The 24,201-nt window shown below is 48.1% G+C and overlaps 1 protein-coding gene across 2 annotated transcripts in view; it reads left to right on the forward strand.

Moving 5' to 3' along the window:
* Positions 1-21,671, forward strand: part of LOC105186838 (nose resistant to fluoxetine protein 6) — a 37,221-nt gene extending 15,550 nt beyond the window's left edge. The window contains exons 4-13 of one of the 2 annotated variants that reach the window (XM_011147317.3): positions 13,841-14,091; positions 14,953-15,123; positions 15,518-15,611; positions 15,714-15,833; positions 16,252-16,417; positions 17,092-17,267; positions 17,780-17,909; positions 18,457-18,774; positions 20,102-20,275; positions 20,496-21,667. In XM_011147317.3, the coding sequence (XP_011145619.1) occupies positions 13,841-14,091; positions 14,953-15,123; positions 15,518-15,611; positions 15,714-15,833; positions 16,252-16,417; positions 17,092-17,267; positions 17,780-17,909; positions 18,457-18,774; positions 20,102-20,227 (1,552 nt within the window). In that variant the 3' untranslated portion in view covers positions 20,228-20,275; positions 20,496-21,667. Of the gene's footprint in view, positions 1-13,840; positions 14,092-14,952; positions 15,124-15,517; positions 15,612-15,713; positions 15,834-16,251; positions 16,418-17,091; positions 17,268-17,779; positions 17,910-18,456; positions 18,775-20,101; positions 20,276-20,495 lie in introns of both variants that reach the window. The other variant, XM_025298691.1, reaches the window with a different exon arrangement.
* Positions 21,672-24,201: the final 2,530 nt, after the last annotated feature.

Genomic DNA, 24,201 nt, shown 5'->3' on the forward strand with positions numbered 1-24,201 from the left:
ATTTATCGATCTTGAAGCAGAAATCCATTAACCTAAAACTCATATGCCCAAAATACAAAAACAAAAAATCAAATATAGACCCGTTGAGCACAAAACCGAGGGATTTTGAGTCTTAAACCCATCAATTTAGGAAATCTAGGAATCTATCGATCCGAGAACTTTTTAGCTCGTGAATGCATGAAGCCGTATATATTAAGAGCCCCAAATAGTCCAAGAACCCAATCTAGTCATAGCTCGAGAACCTCGACGTTGGATATTCAGCTAAAACATTAAGTTCGAGCCTAGAAATGCTGAATGACAATGTTCTCTATGTTTTTACTTATTAGGTCCATATGGCTTAATTCCTTCTTAATGTGGACTGAAATGATGAGCTTTGAAATTCTGAGTTTTCTAAAAGGTGATTATAAGTTCTGGGGTCTCGCATTTAGTATCCATAGGCCCATTGAGGTCGAACCCAAGACACTGTACTTTAAACGATGAACTTTTAGGACAAACCCTAAGACTAAACCCATGAACCCTGGAGCGATAATTTTTTCAAAATTTCGGCTGGACAAATCTCTTCGGAATTTATTCAGGATCAAGCTCATCCATTGGTGTCGACGATCGGTTGGAAATTCAGGTCTCCAGAGAATTTTCAACCAAAAAATGTCATCTGTGCGTTCACTGTGCGTCGTCTCGACGCGCGCGATTCTGTGAATGAGCGGATGTATGCCCGCAATTTTCCGCGCACCATGCGATCTTGAACCGCGAGAAGCGGCGCAGACAGATCGCGATGCGTAATCGCCCCACGTGGAGTTGCACTCTCAGTCGCTCTCAGCCGACGAGATCGATGATACTTGGCGATTAACGCGAAGAGCGAAGAAGCCGCACGCGTCCTTCTCGCGCCGGCGAGCTATCGCTTCGCCGAGACCGTATACGTGTGCACACGCACACATGCACCCGGCGCAAGCCGAATACACGCCAAAGCCAACCGACAACTCGGCGCAATTTCAGCGAGAGCCCGGGTTACTCGTCCGGGTAAACGCTTTCGGGATTAACTTGACTTATCCGTTAAGTAACTTCGTGGGGCGTTCACTCGACTTGATCAGCAAGCCCTCGATATTTCGCGAGGAGCTCCGAGCGCAGCCCGAGAAAGCAAAGTTCGCACCGCGTCGTACCGCCGTAAGTGTCATCCAACACGGCGATGGGGCAGCGGATGTCTCCCGAAGGGAAGAGAGTCATCCACGTCTGTGTGATGACAGCGACGTCCGAGGATTCGCGTTTCTCCGCGGGAAAACGTCACTAGCAAGCGTCGCGCTGCCGCGCGTCGTACTTTCGCGAGATTGCGTGGTTTCACTCTCGCGGTGGTCCCTCTCGGCGTGATCGTCGCCGATCGGCCTCGGCCACGGGACGAGGGGATTCGCAACCGCCGCGACCGTCGCGTCGGTCGTTGCACAACGCGCCAGCTGCCGCAAACAACGCGGACAGCCGAGCGTCGCCGCGACGCGACGCGACGCGACGGTGTCGCATGAGCGCGTAATTGAGTAAGTGTCGTTGCGCGCACGACGCGCCTCGCTCGAGGATGTCACAGTTAATCCTTGCTAACCCGCGGCCTCGCCGCCCGCCTGGCTCCTCCTGACACGTTAGCGCAATGCTCGCTCGTACGAGAGCCGTCTCGTAATGAACGTTATGCAAATTGTGTAACTCTTCCTCTCTCTCTCTCTCTCTCTCTCTCTCTCTCTCGCTCTCTCTCTCTCTCTCTCTTCCCCCCTGCTCTTTCTCTGTCTCTATTGGAAAGGCGACTACGTCTAACGAGAACGGGATATTTAACGTTATCGCGATCCTATATGTTGCATAAATTGCCCGCGCGATATGTCAACGCTCCCCGCACTTGCGAGACGCGCTTCACGGCCGTGCGTTTGGAAGAAATGCGTACGCCATTGATTCACCGTCATTATCCTCGATCCTTTGCTGCATAGTGGTCCTCCCAGAGTGCCACCTATCATCTCTAAGCTTGTTTTTGCAATAATTTAAATTTTTCACATATTTCTTCATTCAGCATATTGTTGGACTACTAAAATGTCTCTCTTATTAATACATCAACTTTTAGAGTTATTTCGAATAAGTAATTTGTTATTAATAAGCATATATTGAACAAAATTGTCGTTTCAGGAGAATAAATTTATTTATATGAAATTTTAAATAATAACATGTACAGTCTGTAAAGTAAGAGCGTATACGGCATAAATGGCAGTTGGCTTCAAATATCGTTCTAGTTTTTTTGTGAGCCGATAGATGAAATCTTTGTCGTGAATGCTTTGTCACAAAAGATTCGCGCTACGAGGCTGTGTTTCTTTGTGTTCCCACCCCAAAGGACCAAAAATGTCATATGCAGTGGCTGCTAAATACATGGGAAAGTCAAAATCGTTCGTCGCTAAGTGGGTTCAGCAATATAAGAAGATAAAAAATGTCGATGACTTGCCAGAACGTGGCGCTCGATAGGCAAAGTGACGCCGAATATGGAAAAAAAATAGTGAATTTGCGGATAAGCGGAACCCGACCTTAATGCTTAAAATTCATGAGAAGTGTTTGTTGCCGACTGCTGAACGATGCTTCATAAAAAAAAAACGAGGACTGGATCTTACAGGAAGACAACGAGCCAAAACACCGGAGCAAGCTTTGCACCGAGTGGAAAGAGCAGTCTGGCATCGTCACACTTGATTGGCCATCGCAGTCGCCAAATGCAAATCCCATTGAAAAGTTGTGGGCATATCTCAAGCACAAGCTTCGAGGAAAAAGAGTGTGCACTTTGAAGCAGCTGACACGACAAATTCGTCTCATTTGGAGATCTTTACCGAACGAATACGCAGTCAACTTAGTGGAAAGTATGCCTCGGAGATGCCAGGCAATTATCAATGCCGGTGGTGGCCGCTAGACTCGTTATTAATGGTACAGCATTTTTCTGCTCATGGAGTACAACAAATCCATGTACTTAAAAATCATTAAAAATAAATTTTCCTACACATTAACCCGTGCACGCTCTTACTTTACAGACTGTACTTCAAAATTTCATTATCTCGAGGCTTTTGGGCTCGCTGAATACAAATCTGTGTGTGAAAAATACAAAATTCGAAATGACGGATCTCATATGGCGACGATCAACATACGAGGGTAGTCCCAGAAGTACCTGACCTGACGCATAGATGGCGGTTGTTGTTTGAAAAGAATGACTATGGTAGAAGGTACCAACCTCATAAAGCTTAAGTTTGAAATTTGACGACGCTACGTTGTTTAGTATTTGTTTGGCAGTCATCAATAGTGAACGCTCTCAGTGAATTTATAAACATGGAAAAAATTGGTCATCGTTATGTGATACAATACTTCCATTTGAAAGGCCTCAGTCCAACCAATATGAAAGCGGAGCTACATTCTACTTTGGAGGAGTCTGCTCCTTCGTTTACAACAGTAAAATATTGGATGGCAGAGTTTAAACGAGCTGCCGTACGAGCTGTCAAGACGAACATCGCAGTGGTCGACCAAATGAGGTCGACCACGCCAGAAATGGTGAAGAAAATCCACAAAATGGTATTGGATGACCGTCGACTGAAAGTACGCGAGTTAGTAGACATGGTAGGCATTTCCAAAAGTGCTGTACATCGAATATTGACTGAAAATTTGGACATGAGAAAGCTGTGCGCAAAATAGGTGCCGCGATTGGAACAAAAACAGCGTCGTGAGGATATTTCAATCGAGTGTTTGGCGAAGTTTCGCAGCAATAAAGCCGAGTTTTTGCGTCGATTCATAACCATGGATGAAACATGGGTCCATTACTTCACATCCGAGACGAAGGAACAGTCAAAATGGATTGGAAGGGGAGAATCGGCTCCAAAGAAGGCGAAGACAGTTCCATCTGCAGACAAGGTCATGGCGTCAGTTTTTTGGGATGCGCGTAGGATAATTTTCATTGATTATCTTCAGAAAGGAAAAACAATCAACGGCGAGTATTATGCGAGCTTGTTGCAGCGTTTGAGTGATGAAATCAAGAAAAACCGGCCGCATTTGGCGAAAAAGAAAGTCTTGTTTCATCAAGACAATGTACCAGTTCACACATCCGTTATCGCGATGACCAAAATCAATGAGCTAAAGTTCGAATTGCTTCCTCACGCACCCTATTCGCCAGATTTAGCCCCCTCGAATTATTTTCTGTTTCCAAACTTGAAGAAATGGCTCGGTGGTAAAAGATTTGTCGACAATGAAGAGGTGGAGTCTGCGGTTGATGGCTATTTTGAGGAGCTCGACGATTCCCACTATAAACAGGGTATCGAAGCTATTGAACATCGCTGGGAAAAGTGTATTGAGCTATGAGGAGACTATGTAGAGAAATAAAGATATTTCTTTCCAAATTTTTTGTGTTTTCTTTGTTAGGTCAGGTGCGCTTCAGGGACTACCCTCGTAACTGGAGAAATGAAAGCGAGCTGACTGCGCTTGAGAATCGGGCAACCCGACCGGTATCAATCGAGTCTTGCCGTATATATCCGTCACAACCCTGACATTTCGAATTTTCGATAATGAATTTGTAATTAGCAAACCTCGAAAACCCTGAGAAGTAACAAAAATTCAAACGAATTCGGCTGATTTTGAAGATCTCGTCCGTCGCATTGGATCCGCCATTTTTTGAATTTCATATTTTTCACACCGGATTTGTATTCAGCGGCCCTAAAAACCCTCGAGTGGCAAGTTTCACAAAATTATATGCATTAGAAAAAAATGTGCAACAAAGGATTAATCCCGCTCGCGCCTTCGCTCCCTTCTCTCCCCGCCGCCGTGTTTGTGTGGAAATAAGACGCTGTCGAGCACGAAGCTTCACTCGCGCGTCGCTGTCATTGCCGTTCATTCATAAATGCCTGTCTTTATCGCGACCGCTTGTAACCGGCTTTGCAAACAGCGCGCGCGAGCAATCGCCGAATGCATACGCGCACACACGCAATTATAGAAACAGTTGCTAATTAATCACAAAGAGCTAATAGGAATTCTGGGGCGCGGGCGAGAACGAGCGAGGCGGGATTAGATTAAACTCTCCTCGGGGAGAAATCGCGCGGCGAGCGATAGCGCAATTGTACGGTATTTCTCGAGCGCATACAGCGCGCGCCGCGGTAAGTCGGTTTATTTTTGTGACATTATTGCGTTAAATTGCGCGATATTGCAATGTATATATATGTATGTATGTATATATACAGCGTCGCTCGGTCAGTCGGTTGCATAACATGGGCGGGACAATGTTGCAACAGCCGTGAACGGTACGCGGTCACTTAGCAGAACAGTGTGAGTCGCACTAATCAAGCGCGAGATATACGAGAAAGCAAAGATCTTTTTCCCTCCCCTCTTTCTCATTGCCCTCCCTCTCCTCTGCCTGTCGCCGGATCCGAGCAATCTTCTCGACAGCGCGGAACGTTAATCGCCGTATTTGCCCGCCTCGAGGGGGACGCGCGTTGCACAATTCGAAATTGTGCGCATTACAAAGCATCCGCGTCGGCCAACATGGCGTCGATCGGCGCCGAAGGGAGAGCAAAAAAATCGGCTTCCGGTCGATCAATTTTGCCGCGTTGGCACACTACCCGCGCGTATTGCATATTACGTTACGCCACGACGTTACTCCTGGCGAAACGAGAACGCGTCGTCGGCCGCCGAGAGTTCGCAGCAGCTGACGAGGGTCCGTCCCTTCGCGACGAGCCACGGACTCGCGACATTTTTCACGAAGCCGAGCGACACGTCTGTGAGTGACTCCGTCGCTCCGTCGGCTCGCGGCCACCTTGCGAGCCGCAAGGAGCCCTGCACCCTCGCCGAGAACGCGGCGATTCCGCGGCGATTGTGTCAAGATCCCATCGCCGTTGATTAATTCAACGGAAGGGACTCGGTGAATTTTCAGCAGCGCGTCGGTCTCCGACAGCTGCGCTCCCCCTTTTGCCGCCAAACGAAGAGAGAAAGAGAGAGAGAGAGAGAGAGAGAGAGAGCCTTCGACCGCGAGTTTCGATATTCGAGCTCGGTCGACGATCCGCTGGTTGCTGTCCCACTTCGCGGCCGCACTATCGTCGAGCGACGCGACGCGTCCTTGCGCGTAATGCACAACGATGAAATAACGAGAACGCGACGACGCAACGCGCAATTGTCCGGCGGAGCAATTGCATGGGTTCAACTTCCAAGGAGAGTTACAATCTAATGGTTCGATTTCACGGCTCGGACTTTGTTAAAAAGTCGATTTATAGAGCGACAGAGGCGCGACGAGAGAGAGAGAGAGAGAGAGAGAGAGAGAGAGAGAGAGAGAGAGGTGGAGGGAGAGAAGAGGTCCAGCAGAAATTTCGCGGCTTTCCGATACGCGCGGCCGCACGGCCGACACGCGTTCCCGGCAGCGAATTCCGAACGCGCGCAGCGCAGCGCGGACATTCGGCGAATTCAGCGTGAAGTAACAGACGCGCGCGAATTCGAGTCCGAAACGCGACGCACCGCGTTGCGAACGCGGACGGCGAGGCTAATAGCCGGCGCGCTTAAACTACCACCACCGAGAGATGTTGGCTCGCATTTATTATTGAGCCGTGAAATATCCCCGACGCAATTTCGCTGGCAGCGTAGCGGCGAGACGAAAAATATCACGGTAGTTATCTGGATGCCGTCTGCCGAGACGACGACGCTGATAAATCAAGCGCGATAAATAAGGCTTCACGCAGCGACGTGACGCGTTAAAGTTACTATGGCCTTAAATTACCGCTGAATCGATGATAGTCGCTTCGCCCCTCGCGCGATGGGGCCTCTCTCTTTCTATCTCCCTCTGCCCCCCTCTCTCTCTCTCTCTCTCTCTCTCTCACTCTCTCACTCTTGCTTTTCCTCTCGCCATGATCCATAATGCCGAGTGCGGTCCATGAAAACCGCGCTCGGCAATGTTAAAACGCGATATTCTCCCGGCGATTGTCCCGATACTCCGGACGATAAAAGGACGTGCCGTTTGAACCGCCAATTATTTCCACTAACGAGCTGCGCTAAATGATGATTCCATTTGCCACCGGAGCCGAGCGTGAAATCCGGCCGGATAGAAATAAGAACCTCCGGAGTGGAAGTGGCGAAAAACAATATTATCGAGTCGCGCAAAGGCAAGCGTCGAGCAAATCCTCAGCGTTTCCGCCTCCGCGCGTTGGCGCCGTATATCCCGAGTAAATATCAGATTAAACGTACATTATGTTTCCGGTATCCGGGGGGGGGGGGGGAGTCGCAACGACATATTGCGACCTGAATTTCAAGATAACTGGAAGCTCTCTAGCCTCTCGTCCTTCTTACCCCGCTCTCTCTCTCTCTCACTCTCAGTTTACCGAGTCGCTTAGTCGCGGCAAGAAAGCGCGCCGGTCGTAAATAATCCGTCCCGGCTCGCGCGATACATCGAGGAACTCGACGCGCAATTCCTCAAAAAATCGCAGCGCGTTACACCGATCGTAGATCGCGCGGCGCGCTCGGGCAGCCCCGGGCTCGCGATCAATCTCTCGTTACGGCGATGCCTTAAATTCCGTGCCCGGAGCACATTCTAAGCGATATCCATCGCTGTTCGCCCGGCCGCTACAACGCGAGAGCCCCGGGATAATATTTACGCGATTACGTTCGGTTGCACGGTCGGCAAACAAGCCACGCGCGCATGGAAAGCGCTTATGTTTCTCGACACGGCAAATTCTAAATACCCGTCGACGCTCGAGCGTCGAACAAAACCTGAAACACTCATGCGACACTCGCGCAGAACGCCGGGCAGCCGGGCTGTCAGCCAATTTCCCATCGTCCGTGTCATTTTTTCGCGGCTCGTCTCGGCTCGTCGAATTCACTTCAAACCATCGATCGTGTCCGGTCGACAACTCGTTCTGGGAGCTCAGCGCGTCCCGCTCGATTGTTCCCGCTGGAGGATTCGAAAGGAAATTGCAGCTGACCCTCGAGAGAGTCGCGCGAGATGCGACGTCCGACTTGCGTCGGCTTGTGCAATTACGCGTCGCGCGCGCGCGCGCGCGCGCGCATTTGCACACGCATTTGCGGACTTATTGCGTAAGATCATAGAGAAAGCCCGTCGCTCTACGCGTGAAAGTGTCCGTGCGCCGTCGTCTGCATTCCGACGGAGTGCGGGTCCTAGCGGATGCAAATCATGTCCGGAGTGCGCGGATCGGCCGATCAAATTGTTTACGGAAACGCGGAGCGCGCGCGTGCGCGCGGAGCGAGATGACGAGTATCGATCGATTGAAAAACGGGAAGGAAAAGGGAACGGACTGCCTCGGATTTGCGTCAATACGCGCGATCTTTGGCCGACCGCGCGATTAGCATATCGTGTGGGGGATTGCGAGGTGAAACGATCACTCAGCGCGCGTGCGCGCGATTGCGAAGCCACGCGATAGCGATAAATACTCTCGCGCTTTCCTGCCGCGGCCGAGAGAGCGCGATAGACAGACAGACAGACGCGATAAATGCGAAAGGAGATCAGAACGGGAGCAAGGAAACGCGATTAAATCGCGTGAATGCGGCTCTCGGCTCTCTCGGTGACATGGAACGGAGCGAGACGAAAGCCTCGCGGCCAAACCGGACGCGCGCGGAAATCGCTGCGAATTCGGTACATTCGGCTGACTCATCAGCGAAATCGACAGCTTGGACCAGATAAAAAACAGAAGGTAAAACTTTAGAACAGAGCCTTTTCCGAATTTTGATATTTATTTGCTACTCTCATGGTAAAAATCTTTGTTGTGACTCCGACGATGATAATCAATCGGGGGAGCCCGAAAAAAAATGTCACCTATTTATTTTTTAGACAATTTTTTTGGTAAATATTCAGAAGTACTGTTATATCAAAAACTAAGTTTTCTTGTTCGGTAATGTACAAAACTAGCTGTAAAGAAACAGGTATACAAAGTTTTACATATATATTAAGGGAGAGGAAGGAGGGCTAAGATCTTTGTGGGAAAAAACATGAAAATTTTATTCCATATATTTAAAATTTTTAATATTGATTTTATACTGATTGAATACCGCTCACAGTTGTTACTCGAATTTTTCGCCTTAAACTAAACAGATGAGTCTACGATATACTAAAAATGGATATTGAAAAGATTAGCAAGAGCCCTACACAAGATAGGACGTATCATAAATTACAAGCAAAATAAGGCAGAGCATTCATTATTCATAATCATGCTCTGCTTTAATCAAAAGCACAAATTTATATTATAAAGTCTAAATTATAGCGGAGAATAGTTTATGTCTTTGGCTTATTAAAGTTCATTGAGTTTTTTATACTTTTATTCAATAGTTTAAATTTGGTGCATTTTTCCTTCAGACTTTTATAAGATCCGAAAAAACTTGAAAAAAATAGGTCGGTAACATTTTCTTCGGGCTCCCTCCATTGATTATCATTGTCGTAGTCACAACAAAGATTTTTATCCAGCAAGTAGCAACAATATATCCAAATTCGGAGAAGGCTCTATTCTGATGTTTTACCAAACAAAAAAACGCGATTATGAGCTGATCAAGCGAGAGGGGAAGAGCTGCAATTTGTATTCCAGCGCAAAAACCGCCACGTAGCGCGAACCGCCGGCGAGGAGATTCGACGCCTCCGTCCGGAATCGATTTATTCCGTCACGCGTTCGAAACTCCGATCGGAGAAAAAGAGGGGGGAGAAAAAAGAGTAGCTTCTTTCGAGGAAGCGGGTGGATGAGTCGCGAGCGGCGACGGTGGCCAAAGGATTAAATCAGAACGGCGGAAATACGGGACACGGGAGGGCGTGGAGAGACGCGAGGAGGCGACCGGCGCAGGAAGGGGCCGAAGGAAAAAGTCGCGACAGGACTTCGTCCCGACGAAACTTTTGTTTCCTCGCTTCTTCATCGATAGCTTCAGCCCGCGCCGTCAGACCGCCCCGTTAAAATGGGTCGAGTGTGAAAAAAGAAACAGACGGGGGAGAGGGGGAGGAAGAAAGGAAACGTCTCGCTATTCCACATTTTGCGCAACCAGCAGCGTTTGAGCCGAAAGCCGCAAATGCGCCGCCGCCGGCGGAAAGAGGAAACTCGCGCGCGAGACTCGGCGACTCACCCCCGGCCGACTCCTGGAAGAATAATATTTTAAAGCCGACAAGGAAATATAAAGCGGAATTTCCTTCGCGGCCGTTAGCCGCGAAAATAAGCGCGCGGCCCGAAACTGTGCGGAATTCATTGTCTGATTCTCCCCGCGTTTTACCGCTCCGCTCCTCGATATATTTCCTTGTGTTTTCGTCGTCGGCGGTCGGTGACGCGCGAGCCTCGCCGAGATACACCAGCGACAACTATAGCTATTGTTTTCCGCGATCATACGTGCAGCGTTAATGAACGCGCAGACATGAAAGAGAGAAAGAGAGAGAGAGAGAGAGAGAGAGAGAGAGAGAGAGAGAGAGAGACAGACACATAGACAAAGAGGGAGAGCGAGGAGCAACGAGAACGGGGAGCGCTTTTCATTTTAATTTGACGTCGACGCGTCAAAGAGGGTTCCTGATATCGCGCTGCGCTGTCAATAAACGATCGATCGAGATCGCTCGGCGGGCGCTACATAATAGCGGCGACGATCGATCGGTCGGTCGGCCGGTCGGAGCGAAAATCGATCGGCAAACGCTCGTAAATGATAAAATATGGAGATGCTATTAAATTCTCATTTAATTAGCCGACAGCACGCCTGTCCGGCTAATTATAAATTCCAGCCGTGCGTTAATCTCCAGCTCTCGGGAAAACTCGATATTCATGTCCGGCATAGTTCCGCGACGAAGCCCGGGGACGTTAATTTTTCACCGCGGGAAACTGTTGTCGGTCAGATTTTATTCCGATCGCGCGACTAATCGAGTCGATGTTCGATGCAGATTTCCCGTCGTAATTCGGAGAACCGAAGAACCGCGAAGTTGCGGTGATCCACCGTTCTTCATTTTCCTTTCCTTTCCCCTCCCCGCCCCTGTCCTGCCCCGTCCGTGGGCGATGAAATTCCGCGAGAAGAACCGAGGACGGAGACTCGAGACCGCGCACAATTTAGTACGAATAATTACGGTGCGGTTTGTCCGAAATTCGCTCGGCATTCGCTCAGCGATACGAGCGTAAACACAGCTGCGCTAATCTCATTATGCGTTCTATCTTCACATTCCTCGCGAAAGAGAAGTCCATCTTGCGTTCGTCGGGCACGCGCTCGTGCACGACGCCTGCGCAGAGAACGCGGGTCTTTCATAATACTTTCCATAATATATATATATTCAGCACTCTCAGCACATTTAATAACACAAACATACGCGGTGGAAGCGCACACGTGGCTCTCACCTTCTCTCCCCCCCCCCTCCCACTCTCTCTCTCTCCCTCCCTCTGTCTCTCTCTCTTTCTTCTTTCTACCTCTCTTTTTCTCTAATCGTAGCTAATGCGCTCGTTAATTAATAAACGTTCTTAATTTCAACGGAAAAAGGGCGAGAAGGGGAGAGAGGGCGAGAGGCCGAGAGGGGGAGAAATTAAATTGAGGAACGAGGGGCGAAAATTGCGCGGTCAGTTTTTCCGAGCTTAATTTCTCGAAATACACACACACACACACACACACACACACACACACAAAGCCGCGGTAGCCGGTTGCGCCGTCCGGCCGGAAATTGAAAAAATTGGCATACTTATTGCCTCGGTAATGTTTGATTATTAAAACGCGGTGCGAGAGGAGAGGAGAGGGGGATATGAGCGCGGCGCGGCTCATGTGCAGGTGCAATCCGTTTCCTGCCGTCGCGCAATTTTTCCGAGGCCGATGCGCGTTCAGCGTTCGCAACACGTGAACAACGCATATCCCGGAACTCCTGGTCGCGTCAGCATCAACATCTCAACGCGCATCCCCCCTGCCCCCCTCTCTCTCTCTCTCTCTCTCTCTCTCGCTCTCTCTCTTTGTAGTATACAATGCACGAGCGCGGTGAATGCAGAAGTTAGTATTGTTAGCGGTGGACAAAAGCGCGCGTGCGCGCGCGAACGGCTATGTAAAGGACTTCTTGCGTTTCTCGAGTTTATGAGCAGAGTGCAAAACCGTGGCTAAACGCGCCTACTCCCCTCTGAAGACCCGGCCGCCGCGCCGCCGTTAGTCGTTAGTCGGCCCGTTTAATCTTTTGACTTGTGACGCGGGCGCGCCCGGTTAAACGCATTAATTCCGCGGCCCCTTCCGGTATTTTGCGATGACGACTTGATTCCCGCGTCAGTCAAGTTGCGTCGCAGCGGAGAGCAAGAGAGAGTTCTCCTCTATTTAGAGGAGAGATAATACCATCACGGCTGGCGCACACGCTCTCGAGGCGCCCGCCCGGGCCGAGGATCGTTTGACGATCGACCGCGGTCGCCTCCGTTCGTACACATAATGGAACTTGCCGTCGACTCTTCGCGCGACGCCCAGCCGTCGGGTGGGATTTTCAGCTGGCAATACTTGTAAATTCCCTTTACAGGAAAGAAGATAAAAGACAAGGGAGACAATGGGTGCGTCCACGACACTCAACGGTTGTGCAACTGTTGGTTGAGTGATATCGTCCTGAACGCTACTGAGCGATGCGCTCACTCGCAACATGTTGAGTGAGCGGGCGCCATTTGTCTCATCATAAGTATTCGTCGCTACCTTTACTGATCAGTCTCCGATCCAACATGGCGCAGCCTATGAATAAAGAAAATAACAAGGAAAATAGTCATATAAATTCAAATATATACAGGGTGCTGAATTCCAAACGTAACAGATAAAAAATCTCGGAAACTATGAAAAATATTAAAAAAAGCTAAAGCACGTGTTCCATGATTTCGAAGGGGAAAGAGAATGGCATTATCAGTTTTTTATTTGGAGGGAATTTTCAAGGTCAGTTGAAGGTCAACTTAATTTTTTTTTTAATAGAAAGCCCAATTTTTTATTATATCTTTCTTTTTCTACCAATTAATTTTAACAACTTTTGTCTCTGAAACATTTCTTTATTTGCCTAATATTTTTTGAAATATTTCAGGAAAACTTGGTAACTTTTTCAACATTTAACTTACTTACGATATCTCGCTGCACTATTCGTCGAAAGGAAAAATAGTATTAGACTCTTTTACTTTATTTATTATCAAGAATATATTACTGTAATAGTACCCTAACTTTTGTTAATTTATCGACCTTTGGAAATTTCAAAATTATTAAATTAAGTGTAACGAGGAATGTCAAGGATGATGTAGAATACATTCTAACAGACACATATGAATTATATTTATAAAAATACTTAATAATTACAAAATACATAAGCGTGTAGACGGGCCGTAATATTTAGTACGTTTATGTGACATTTTTTCCGCGCAACAAAATCGAGCAGAACTCTGATCAATTGCAATTCAGTGTACATTTCTATTGCTCACTCATCGGATGCTCAACTGTTGTGCAACTGTTGAGCTTCGTGAACGCTTCCAATGACAGGGCCGAGAGACGCTTGTCATCCGCCGGAGATGGGTCCGAGAATTGCGGCCGCTGATATATACGCACGGGGCGAGGATTAACCCTCCGCGAGGAGCTGCGACGACCCCTCGTATTTCATTCGAATCAGTCTTATAAATCGCCTGTCTTGTCTCGTGTGTCGGCAATCTTTACACGCTGCTCACTGCGTACTCGGTATGCAAGCGTATTATTTCACGTAAGAGCGTGTCCTCGCATTGATCGAACGTTGAAATATCCGGCCGCTGGCCGGAAGTGCCGGAGACTCGAAACTCGAAAAATACGCCGGCGGCCGGCCGGTACGGAGGGTTGATTTCGCGGCGGTTATCGTTTTTCTCCGTGTCTTTTGCACCGCCGCGCATTTCTCACCGGAGGTCGACTGTTATTTCAGAGCCATCGGCGGCGCGATACTGTTGCTGATGGTCTGCGCGACCGCATACGAGTACAGGTCGTTACCTCCGCCGAAGGACATAGAGTCCTCGAGCGCGTCGAATAACAACGACAAGACCAACGAGGACAAGAATCTGAACGACGACCGCGGGAGCGCGCTGGGCCTGGAAAACGGTCAGGAGCTGATCGAGAAGGGGACCAAGCGTCCGCAAAAAGAGGGCCCGATCCAGAAGAAGGACCCGCACCGGGAAGGTCGTTAATATACGCGTCTCAGTCCGTCGCACAATGGGGCCAGATGGCATTCTTTGGTTGAAAATTCTCTAGAGACCTGAATTCCCAACCGATCATCGACACCAATGGATGAGGTTGATCCTGAATAAATTCCGAAGAGATCTGTCTTGCCAAAATTAAAGAAAAAATTTTTTCTCAAATCACTAGCCCCAAAAGAGGAAAAATTATCGTTAAACGCGAAAAAACTTGTGAAATACTCAGCATTCGATATTTATTTCTATCTAATAGCGTATTCAGCGGATTGAGACTATGAAACCAATCAACAGACACCTCAAGATTTATCGATTTTGAAGCAGAAACCCATTAACCCAAAACTCATATGCCCAAAATACAAAAACATTAAATATAGACCCGTTAAGTACAAAACCGAGGGATTTTGAGTCTTAAACCCATCAATCTAGGAATCTAGATCAATCCGAGAACTTTTTAGCTCATGGATGCATGAAGCCGTATATATTAAGAGCCCGAAATAGTCCAAGAACCCAATCTAGCCATAGCTCGAGAACCTAATAATACTCGACGTTGAGTATTCAGCTATAAAACATTAAGTTCGAGCCTCGAAACTTTTAAGACAAACCCTAAACCTATGAACCCTGAACCGATAATTTTTTCAAAATTTTGGCTAGACGGATCTTTTTGGAATTTATTCAGGATCAACCTCATCCATTGGTGTCGATGATCGGTTGAAAAGGATCAGGCCTCTAGGGGAATTTTCAACCAAAAAATGTCGTCTGGCCCCATTGTGCGTCGGCGCTTTCTTACGTCGAAGATACCCTTAATCCCATTCTCAGAGCCCTTCATCGGCTTTTGTCGTTCTTTCAGGATTCTGGCTGAGGTGCCTGCTCGCGTTCAGCCCCACTGTCAACGGCAGCAAGATCATTAGCACGGAGCCCGCAGCCAAGGATAATCTCACCTGCCTGCACGGTCTCCGAGTGCTCTCACTGGGATGGGTCGTCATGGTGCACACGTACCTTCAAGTCTTCTCTATTGCCGGTAATGTCGCGAGAGTTTGCCAGACGTCGCGACAGAGAAGTAAATAAAAAACGAGAGACACAGAGAGAGAGAGAGAGAGAGAGAGAGAACACGCTCGACCACGTGCGCGGACCCGGAAGAGCAGGAGATAATGGCGCGGCAGTTGTTTCGTTAACGCGGCACTTGAAATTAATTGGATCGCTCTACTTTCTATAAATAGTTTACGATGCAATCGATACAGCCGCTCTATGATGCAATAGGCTGCATTGCGACTTTCTTGATGAGTACGCGGTAACCGCGGAGAGAGAGAGAAGGAGAGAGAGAGAGAGAGAGAGGGAGACTCGCGCGCAAATCGCGCGGAGCGATGTATCACTTTCACCGGCGACATTGCGTTTAAGTCTTTCCCTTCTTGCAGAGAACAAGATGCTGCGAACGGTCACCGAGAGGAATTTCATGTTCCAGACCATCAGCAACGCCACGTTCTCCGTCGACACTTTCTTCTTCATCAGGTGAGACCCGGCGCGGCGCGACGCGAGCAACCTTTGTTTCGCGATCGGGCAAAAGTGAGAGGCAAAAGTGAGATTCATTTAATTGTTAATAACCTTGCACAGCGGCCTACTGGTGACTATACTGTTCTACCGATCTCTGGGCAGCCTCGGCAGCGAGAAGGGCACCTACTTGAAGACAAGCTCCACAAAGTTTATTATAATGATCTTGTACCGATTCGTTAGGTAAGTTTCAGTTATATTACATAAATAACTTCCCCGGCAGAAGTTGCGAATATTCATTCAGTTTTGGATATTCGAAGAAAGAGAGAAAGAGAAAGAGAGAGAGGGAGAGAGAGAGAGAGAGAGAGAGAGAGAGAGACGGGGGAGTTTGAGCTCTCTTAATCGGAAATACGGGTCATTATTAATGATGGCGAATGAGATCGAATTCTATTGTGAGACATTTCGCACAGAAGTGGAGATTCGAGAGGAGAGAGAAGGAATTACTTATGATTCAGTCAGATCATTTAAACGGGATCATCGCGTGAAAAAAGCATTCTCTCTTCCCTTCCTCCCCTCTCCCCCCCCCCCGAATAATTCGATTCAGGTTGGATCAACTGTGGTATACACGAGTCTAATACTGACGCCTCCCTTTCACGCCAAGATTGACGCCGGCTTATCTCTTTGTGCTGGGGATGAACGAGATCGCCATAAAGCAAGCCCAGGCGAGAACAGTCTTTTCGCCAGCTGTTGTCGATCACCTGACCTGCGAGAAGTTCTGGTGGCGAAACGCACTTTACCTGAACTCGCTGTACCCCCGCACGGAAATGGTAAGATGATTTATACCTCGTTTACACGTAATTTTTTCCCTCGCCTCCCGCCGAGAGACTCTCGGCGAGCGAGATGAAATCGTGCGGTCTGCGCGTTCATTTTGCAACGGCATCCGTCGCAAGTGCGCGCCACGAGAGTCTTCGGAAAAATGTCGCGCAGAGACGAGAGAAGAAAGCTCGGGTGCCGCGAGCGTCGAGAGAAGCGCGTTTTCAAGAGAAAGAGGAAGAGAGAGAGAGAGAGAGAGAGAGAGAGAGAGAGAGAGAGAATGAGAAAGACAAAACGAAGAATTCCCCTGACATTTTCACCACCGAAACTCGGACACTCGATAATTAGAGACAATAACGCGGACGTATTGCAAAGTATTACGTAAGACTCGGTTACGTATTATGTAAGAGCGAGTTTTCATTAACGACGAACTTTCAACAAGCCACGAGAAGGGGGAAAGGCGTTTAGGGTCGGTCTTTGCGACGAAGCGATACTCGACGCCTTTCGCGAAAGCGTGAATTTTCCCGCTTGAGTTTCTTTTTTCTCAATCTTTTTCTCTCTTTCTCTCTCTCTCTCTCTCTCTTCCCCGCGACTTTCATAACTCTCGCGCACGCGCGCGCGCTCGCGCACCGTGCAATCTGCCGATCATAATGAATTCGCGACTACCGGATTAAAATACGTTTTCTAGTGCATGCTGTGGAGCTGGTACATGGCGAACGACACGCAGTTCTACGTCCTTGGGATATTCCTTCTTTTGCTGTCGGTGAAATATTTCAAGACCGCGATCGGCATCGTCTCGCTGCTGATCGCCTCTTCGTGGTTCACCACGTTCTCCATCGCCTACAGCAACGATTACATAGCGAGGTAACGCCCCGCTGCGCCGATTACGCCCGCATTATACAATTGGCGCTTCGTCCGGACACGGTCGGCGTCGCGCTTTCACGCGTAATTAATGCAAAAATCGCCGGAATAACCGCGACGCGCGCAGGAGCCGCGCGCGGATCGAGAATTCCACCGGCGAGGCGGAGCGAATCGCCTTCTCGGTCGAACGCTCCTCTCGGCTCCCTCTCGGATACTAAGTATTCGCGTGCTCGTCGCGAATAAAGTAGCGCGATCTCTTTATCGGGGGCCGGTTGAATACCGCGGGGGAAACAATGCTGCGGTGATACTCGCCGCACAGCACCGTCCGTAATTGAAAGCGGACTTTTATTCCAGCCAGCCAGCTAACATTCACGGTTAGGTACGCTCCGTTTATAACGACGCGGTACCGGTATTTAACGTTTACGCGGCCGCGCCGCGCAATTTCGCCGCGCGTGTTTTATTGCGCGTATACGCGCTCATATATAATTACTCTTGGCCAAACTCCTCTCGCGCAGAATCCAGGAGCCGTTCGCTCTGTTCGACGAGCTCTACGACAAGCCCTGGCTAAGAGCGGGACCGTACTTCATCGGCACGATCACCGGATACATCCTCTTCAAGACTAAATGCCAGCTCAAGCTGCCTCTGGTGAGTGAGTGAGTGAGAGCGTGCACGCGCGATTATTTGCCGCGCGACGCTTTTTCCGCTTTCCCGCGCCGCGTCGCGCCGACAGCTGCAGTCAATCGGCGAGACATTCTTGCGCGCGCGCGTTAAACGCGTTCTCGCTGAAGACGAAATTGCGCAAAATCCCGACGAACGTGCGCGCAATAGAAACGCGAATAATAACGATAATCACAAGGTGGCGGGCGCGCGAGCGTACGATAACGCGGCACGGCGCGGCGCGGCTAATGCCGACGTCGGCCGATGTCGGTAATTTGCGAACGATAAATGCACGAACGCGGAGCGGCCGATATTGAACGGCGCGCGCCGCTCGGATATTCGCTCGAGCGAACTTTTCGCTCCACTCGCCCTCCACTTCGCCGTTTTCGTTACAACCCGGCGCAAACCGGCCCGCAGCAAGTCGCAATGATCGTCAATTCACATCGCTGCCCTGCGATCTCGCTGCGTAATTATCTGGCCAGATCTCCGATTCTAAGCCCGACGGAACCGACAATTGGAATTATCAATTCAACAGGGAGCGGGCCTGATCGGCTGGATGTTGTCCGCGATGGTCATGTTCTCGGTGGTGTACGGCCTCTACCCCGGAAATCTCACGGTGCTAACGAGCTCCGTGTACGCAGCCTTGGGTCATACCGCGTGGGCAATGGCCGTGGCTTTTATCGTGATTCAATGTTGCACGGGCTCGGCACGAATGATCGACAGTTTGCTCTCACTTAGGCTAATGTATCCTCTCTCGCGGCTCACGTACTGCGCCTATCTGGTGCATCCCGTTATCATGATGGTCACGTGTGCGCAGATGGACGGGCCGCTGCATCTTCACAATGGGCTTGTGGTAAGACGGAAAGAGGAGGAGGTGGGGAAGGAGGGGAACGAGGGGAAGGAGGAGGATCGATCTTGGGATTGCGAAATTATTGGATCGAGTCACGAGCGATTGCCAATTCCTTCCTCTTTCCTTCTCTCTTTCTCTCTTCGAGTTTTCTCCCATGCGAAGTATTTCCCGACAGGATCCTTAACGCTACACCCCAGAAAAAGTATTCTACTTGTAAAGTGGTTTTTCTCATAGTCTCGTATTCTAAGCGAAGCCTTTTACAGAAAAAGGTTTCCTCTTTCGATAAAGCGATTAAAGTGAACCATTCATCTAAGACTTATTAGATTTTATTCTGTTTTCCTCTTGTGTCGAGAGGATTTCCTCTTATACATATCAATTAATTTTCCTCTTATAAGAAGAGGAATATATTGATTTGAATGTCGGCTTCTTTTGTTCAGTCACGCTCTACCTTCAAGCATGAACGAAGAAGTAACCATATGTTCATGGATCGGAATTTTTTCATGGATTTGGAATGCTTTTTGAAAAAAAGTATGTTGCTGTAACATGTAACGAAGATAATTTACCCATATTTGGTCAAATACAGTTTATAATCTATTGCAAGAAGTTGAATAACATATCCTTTCTCTCAACTATGTTTCATACAATCGGCTGTGATGAACATCTTTGTAGCTATAAAGTCCACGACAAAACTGATTGGAAATTTATTATTATTATTTGTTATGATAATCTTATTTCATTCGTGCCTACTTATTGTAGAATTGGAGCCACAAGTACATCCATATATAAATTGCTTTTCGCTGTATACTATATTTATATAATTCTTTTCAAATTAATCAATATAACCGGCAAGAATAAAGTACAGTAAGAATAAATAATAATCCTCTTAAAAACAGATTAAAACTATATGTATAAGAGGAAATTTATATTAAAATCAATAAGATTTGCATTATACATATAACATACAATCCCTCTAACTTTAAGAATAATGTGTTTATAATATTTTCCTTAATCTTATGATTAAGGAAAATATTGAAGTCGTATATAAGAATAAAATCCTCTAAAATTTAGATGATTCCACTTGTTCTGAAATTACTTTACTTTGGGTGTATCTCATTAACGCGTTTCTATTCCCGTCGCCGTTAATATTGACTGTCGTCTTTGCGACGGTAATGGAATGGTTTATCAACTCGATGATATTCGTGGTCCCGGATGCTTTCGACGCAATGGGCAACTTTGTCGTGAGGCGGACAAACAACGTTTCACGGCTCGATTCGTTTCAATTCTGGATGCGGAAGGACGTTAATATTGTACGCATGTTTCTCTTCCCAAGCTCATCCTCTACTTCGGTAACCTGGTGGCGTCGTACCTCCTGTCCTTCTGCGTCTCCCTCGCCCTCGAGGCGCCGGTGGTGAATTTGTTGAAAATTGCATTCACCTCGAAGAAGAGGGCGAGGTAGAATACGATCGCTGGCCTGATAGAAGGACAAATGCGATTATCTAGCGCGGTAAGTACGCCGCGGGAATTACGCGCGCGCGAGTTATCAGATCGATAGCGCCTGTTGTACCTCACCTGTACGTACCTGCACCACGCACTCGCACGTGCGCGCGCGCGCGCGCGCGGGCGCGTTATAATTAATAATCGCGCAGTTTAAGATAACATGATGAAATAACGATAAGACGGCCCTCGGCAGAAACGCCTCGCCTCTACTGACTGTCTCTTCGCAGGTAACGACGTTTCTCCCGCTTTCAATCTTGACGACGAGGGCAAGATGAGTATCGCCGGATAGCTTTCTAGGACGTATTAGTGGTCACAAGTCGCCGACGATCCAACGGATCGTGATAATGCGGCGATAAATCATCCGATTGGAGCGACCCTCTATAGCGTTGGAGTTCCTCCTCCCTCTCTCCCCAGCCACGCAAGCGCAGCAAGCTAAATTGCTCATAAATCGGTCACTGCGTCATGTCGCGTTATTAACGAGAGTGAGGTTGAAATTTTCCGAATGCGGCGGCGGCCGCTCGTTTTCGGACTACCTCGCTCGGTGCTCGCGGAGGAAACGCAACGCAACGAGCGCGAATGTTAGCCCGACACGCGAGTTAGCCTGTCCGTCGGTTTTAGCGCGATAAGGATCGCTGGCGCGCTGGACCAGCCGCGACCCGCTACTCTGCTGTAATCGTTTATTTACATAATGAATTAGAAAACGTTCTCTCGCCACGCCTGACGGAGATGCAAATCGCCGGTTACGGAAATCAAGCCGCATAGAATGTCGCAGAAGATTTTGCCCGCGCAGTTTTCACCGCGGGTATGTCGCGTCGTGTGTCCCCGAGCGTACGAGGAGGGGGAAATCTACGACTGTAACCGAGGAAACGCATCGAAATGGCGCGCGATAATGACGATGGCGAAAATGCTCATGCGTGTAAATCGGACCATGTTTTGTAACGGACATCTGTAATTTGTCCTCTTTCTCTGTGTAAAATAAAGAGACAGCCTGCGCGGCAATAACGAAGAGAGTTTCATTGCGCGTTCGGCGGTCGCGCTGCCCGAGTAAATAATAAATTCGGCCGCGATAACAACGCGGGAGGGTCGAGGACGAGAGAAAATCGTCGCCATCGTGATAGTGACGCCGTAGTAGCGGCTTTGTACATACGTACGTACGAATGCGCAGCGCGCGGCCAGAGATAGAGGGTGGCTCGATAACAAAAAACAAAAAAGGGAACGAGGTGAAAAAATAAAAATAACAAGTGTAAGCGAAAAATATGTTGCTACAGGTCGACGCAAAATAAGAATAGGTGGAAAAAAAATGCATTACTCTCTCACCGCGCGCGCGCGCGCGCACACAGCGCCGGCACGGAGCAGTTTCACCGAAGGGCCGATTCGCTCGCGCCAAACGAGAATATACAGGGTGTCCGGAATGTGATCATTAATATTTTGTGTACCGGTAGATTGGGTGTAGCCGAGAAGAAAAGTCATGTACCATAATGTCAAATTGGCAATAGTTATCGAGTTATTAATTGAAACATGTGAGCCAATGAGCGCGTAGAGAGCGCTGGGCGGCCGCCTCTTGTCGCTTGCGCTCGCTCGCTCCTCTTGTCGCCTCTTGTCGCTTACGGTTGTCTCCCGCCGCGCGAGGTAAGCCATCTTCTTACACACAGAGCCCGTCCTGTCGCATTCTCGTGCGCTCATTCGTTTACACATTTTAATTAATTACGGAATAAATATTGAAAAAATTGTAAAATGGCACAGGACTTTTTTAATTGTTTTAACGAGTTCTACCAGTACACAAAATATTAATGATCACATTCCGGACACTCCCCTGTATACTCCCAGCTTGCGCTGTTTCCCTTTGAAACGTTTTACAGGTCGCCACGTGGCTGCCGCGAGGTATCTGAAGTATCGTCCTGGGCTACGCACGCCGCAACGCCTCGCGCAACGATATATGTTTGTTCAACCTCGACACGCGGCGACGCCTTTTCTTTCTCTCTTTTCCTTTTCTTGTTATTTCAAGCGCTAATACAGCCTGACGACGAATTCGCCCTCACCGGTTTCGCACTAGCGAGTTCGCGGCTGACGCGGTGACGGCGCTTATCGCATATTCGGCTTCCCGGCGCGCACAGTCGCTCGGTGTTCTTTCTCGCTTTCAGCGAAACGGCGTAAAGCGGTGCGTGACGTGAAAGGAGGCGCATGTCGCAAATTGATTTTCGATGCTCGCCAGGCACCGCCGGGCGTACCGGCACACTGCGTTCGATCGCGTTATCTGTCTGCTGCAGACGCGAAAATAATTCCAAGTTTCCTCAAGACTTCAAGATAGCGACCCTCTGTGTCATCGTTTGCCGGCGACGGATGACTAATAACCGCGGGTAAAATACGCGGCGTCTCGCAGGTGCTTGATGGTCGATTGACATCGACGGGAACGTCTCAGAATCGTCAAATATATAGGTAAGTCTTAGGATAGATGGGCATAATCGTTTTTTTCTGATTGGAAATAACATATCTGTATTATCGCAATAAATGATCAACAACATATTAAACACACTCAGTAGAGGATAATGTTTAAGGTACAGAAGAATTCTTGTGAAAAGAAAAATATCCTGCGAGGGATAGATGGTCGTCATATGCGTGAAAGGACAGTTGGGCATGCCTACATTAATGTAGAAATTTGTTTATCTTTATTTATGTTTTTAGTATTTTACATCCTTTTATTAATCCTTTTATTAATTATTAATAAAATAAAACATTTCCACAAGTTTCTTATAAAGACCAAGGACAACATTGGAGAAAAGCGGTGGCAACACAGAGAAAGGCCCTGTGGGAAAACATTGTTTATTAAAGAGAGAAAAGAGAAAGAAATCTATTCGGCATCTTTAAACAAAACAAGAAGCTGTTTAAATTGTACTGAAGTTTTTAATGTTGGGTATCCAGGGAAAAATGATGGTCGAATAAATATCGGATCTTTTATGCGTCTAAAGTATCTAGAAAACGTCGATCCGATGTCCATAGCTTGCTATTTCTCGTTGAGCAGGCTGCCCATCTAACCCTGATAAAAATGAACCATCTGTCCCGTTTGGAGAGTTCGCGTAAAGATGCGTATACCGCGTGAAACGTAGACGTCGGTGACGAAGTTTGAGATTAAATATGCAAGTACGATGTTTTTTTAGTGGTTTAAGCCCAGGTCTAATGTTGTAACTGAAAATAAACCATATTCGCAAGATATTTCTCCGATCATTTTGGAGGTTAATAGAAATACAAAACATTTATTTACTCACAATAAAAGTGTTTTTGTGCATCTAGAAGAGACACACACTTACTCGTGATACATTCAACTCACTGACTGATCAGCGCTGACGCCTAGCATATGTTAACACAATTGATCATCTATTCCCTGTGCCCATCTATTCCGAACTTGCTCTATATATGTGCAAGAAGAGAGAGAGAGAGAGAGAGAGAGAGAGAGAGAGAGAGAGATTCAATTTGCTGCGTCAATCTAGTCGAATATTTAATCCCGTCGATGAAATGCATTGCGAGAAAAGCATCCGCTCTTACGGCGGATAACAATCGCGACAGTAATATCGCGCGGTGATGAAATTCAAATTGCGAAAAGCGAGTATTAAATATCGGGCGCAGAGAAGCCGCAGGATGAAATTTGGGAAAATTTCGCACCCCCTGCTGGCGAATAATCGCCAGCGTATTGCCCGCGGCTGGTGAGCGCGCAGTACCTTTTTCGATGATTCTCCTGGGTCCCGCGAGGTAAGCACATTTTCCAGCTTCATCTCAGCCTTATTGCGTCCACGTTACAGTGTCACATACGTGCGCGCTACATACGTACGTACGTGTAGAGCGGCGGCACACAGGAAGAAGAACGGAAAATAATACGAGGGCAAATGTTTGCGGAACATTTAAGCGACAGCATATCGTTATATGTGATGTACCGTGCAA

This window comes from Harpegnathos saltator, unplaced genomic scaffold (assembly GCF_003227715.2).
Source record: "Harpegnathos saltator strain DR-91 unplaced genomic scaffold, Hsal_v8.6 scaffold235, whole genome shotgun sequence".
Taxonomy (NCBI): Eukaryota; Metazoa; Arthropoda; class Insecta; order Hymenoptera; family Formicidae; genus Harpegnathos; species Harpegnathos saltator.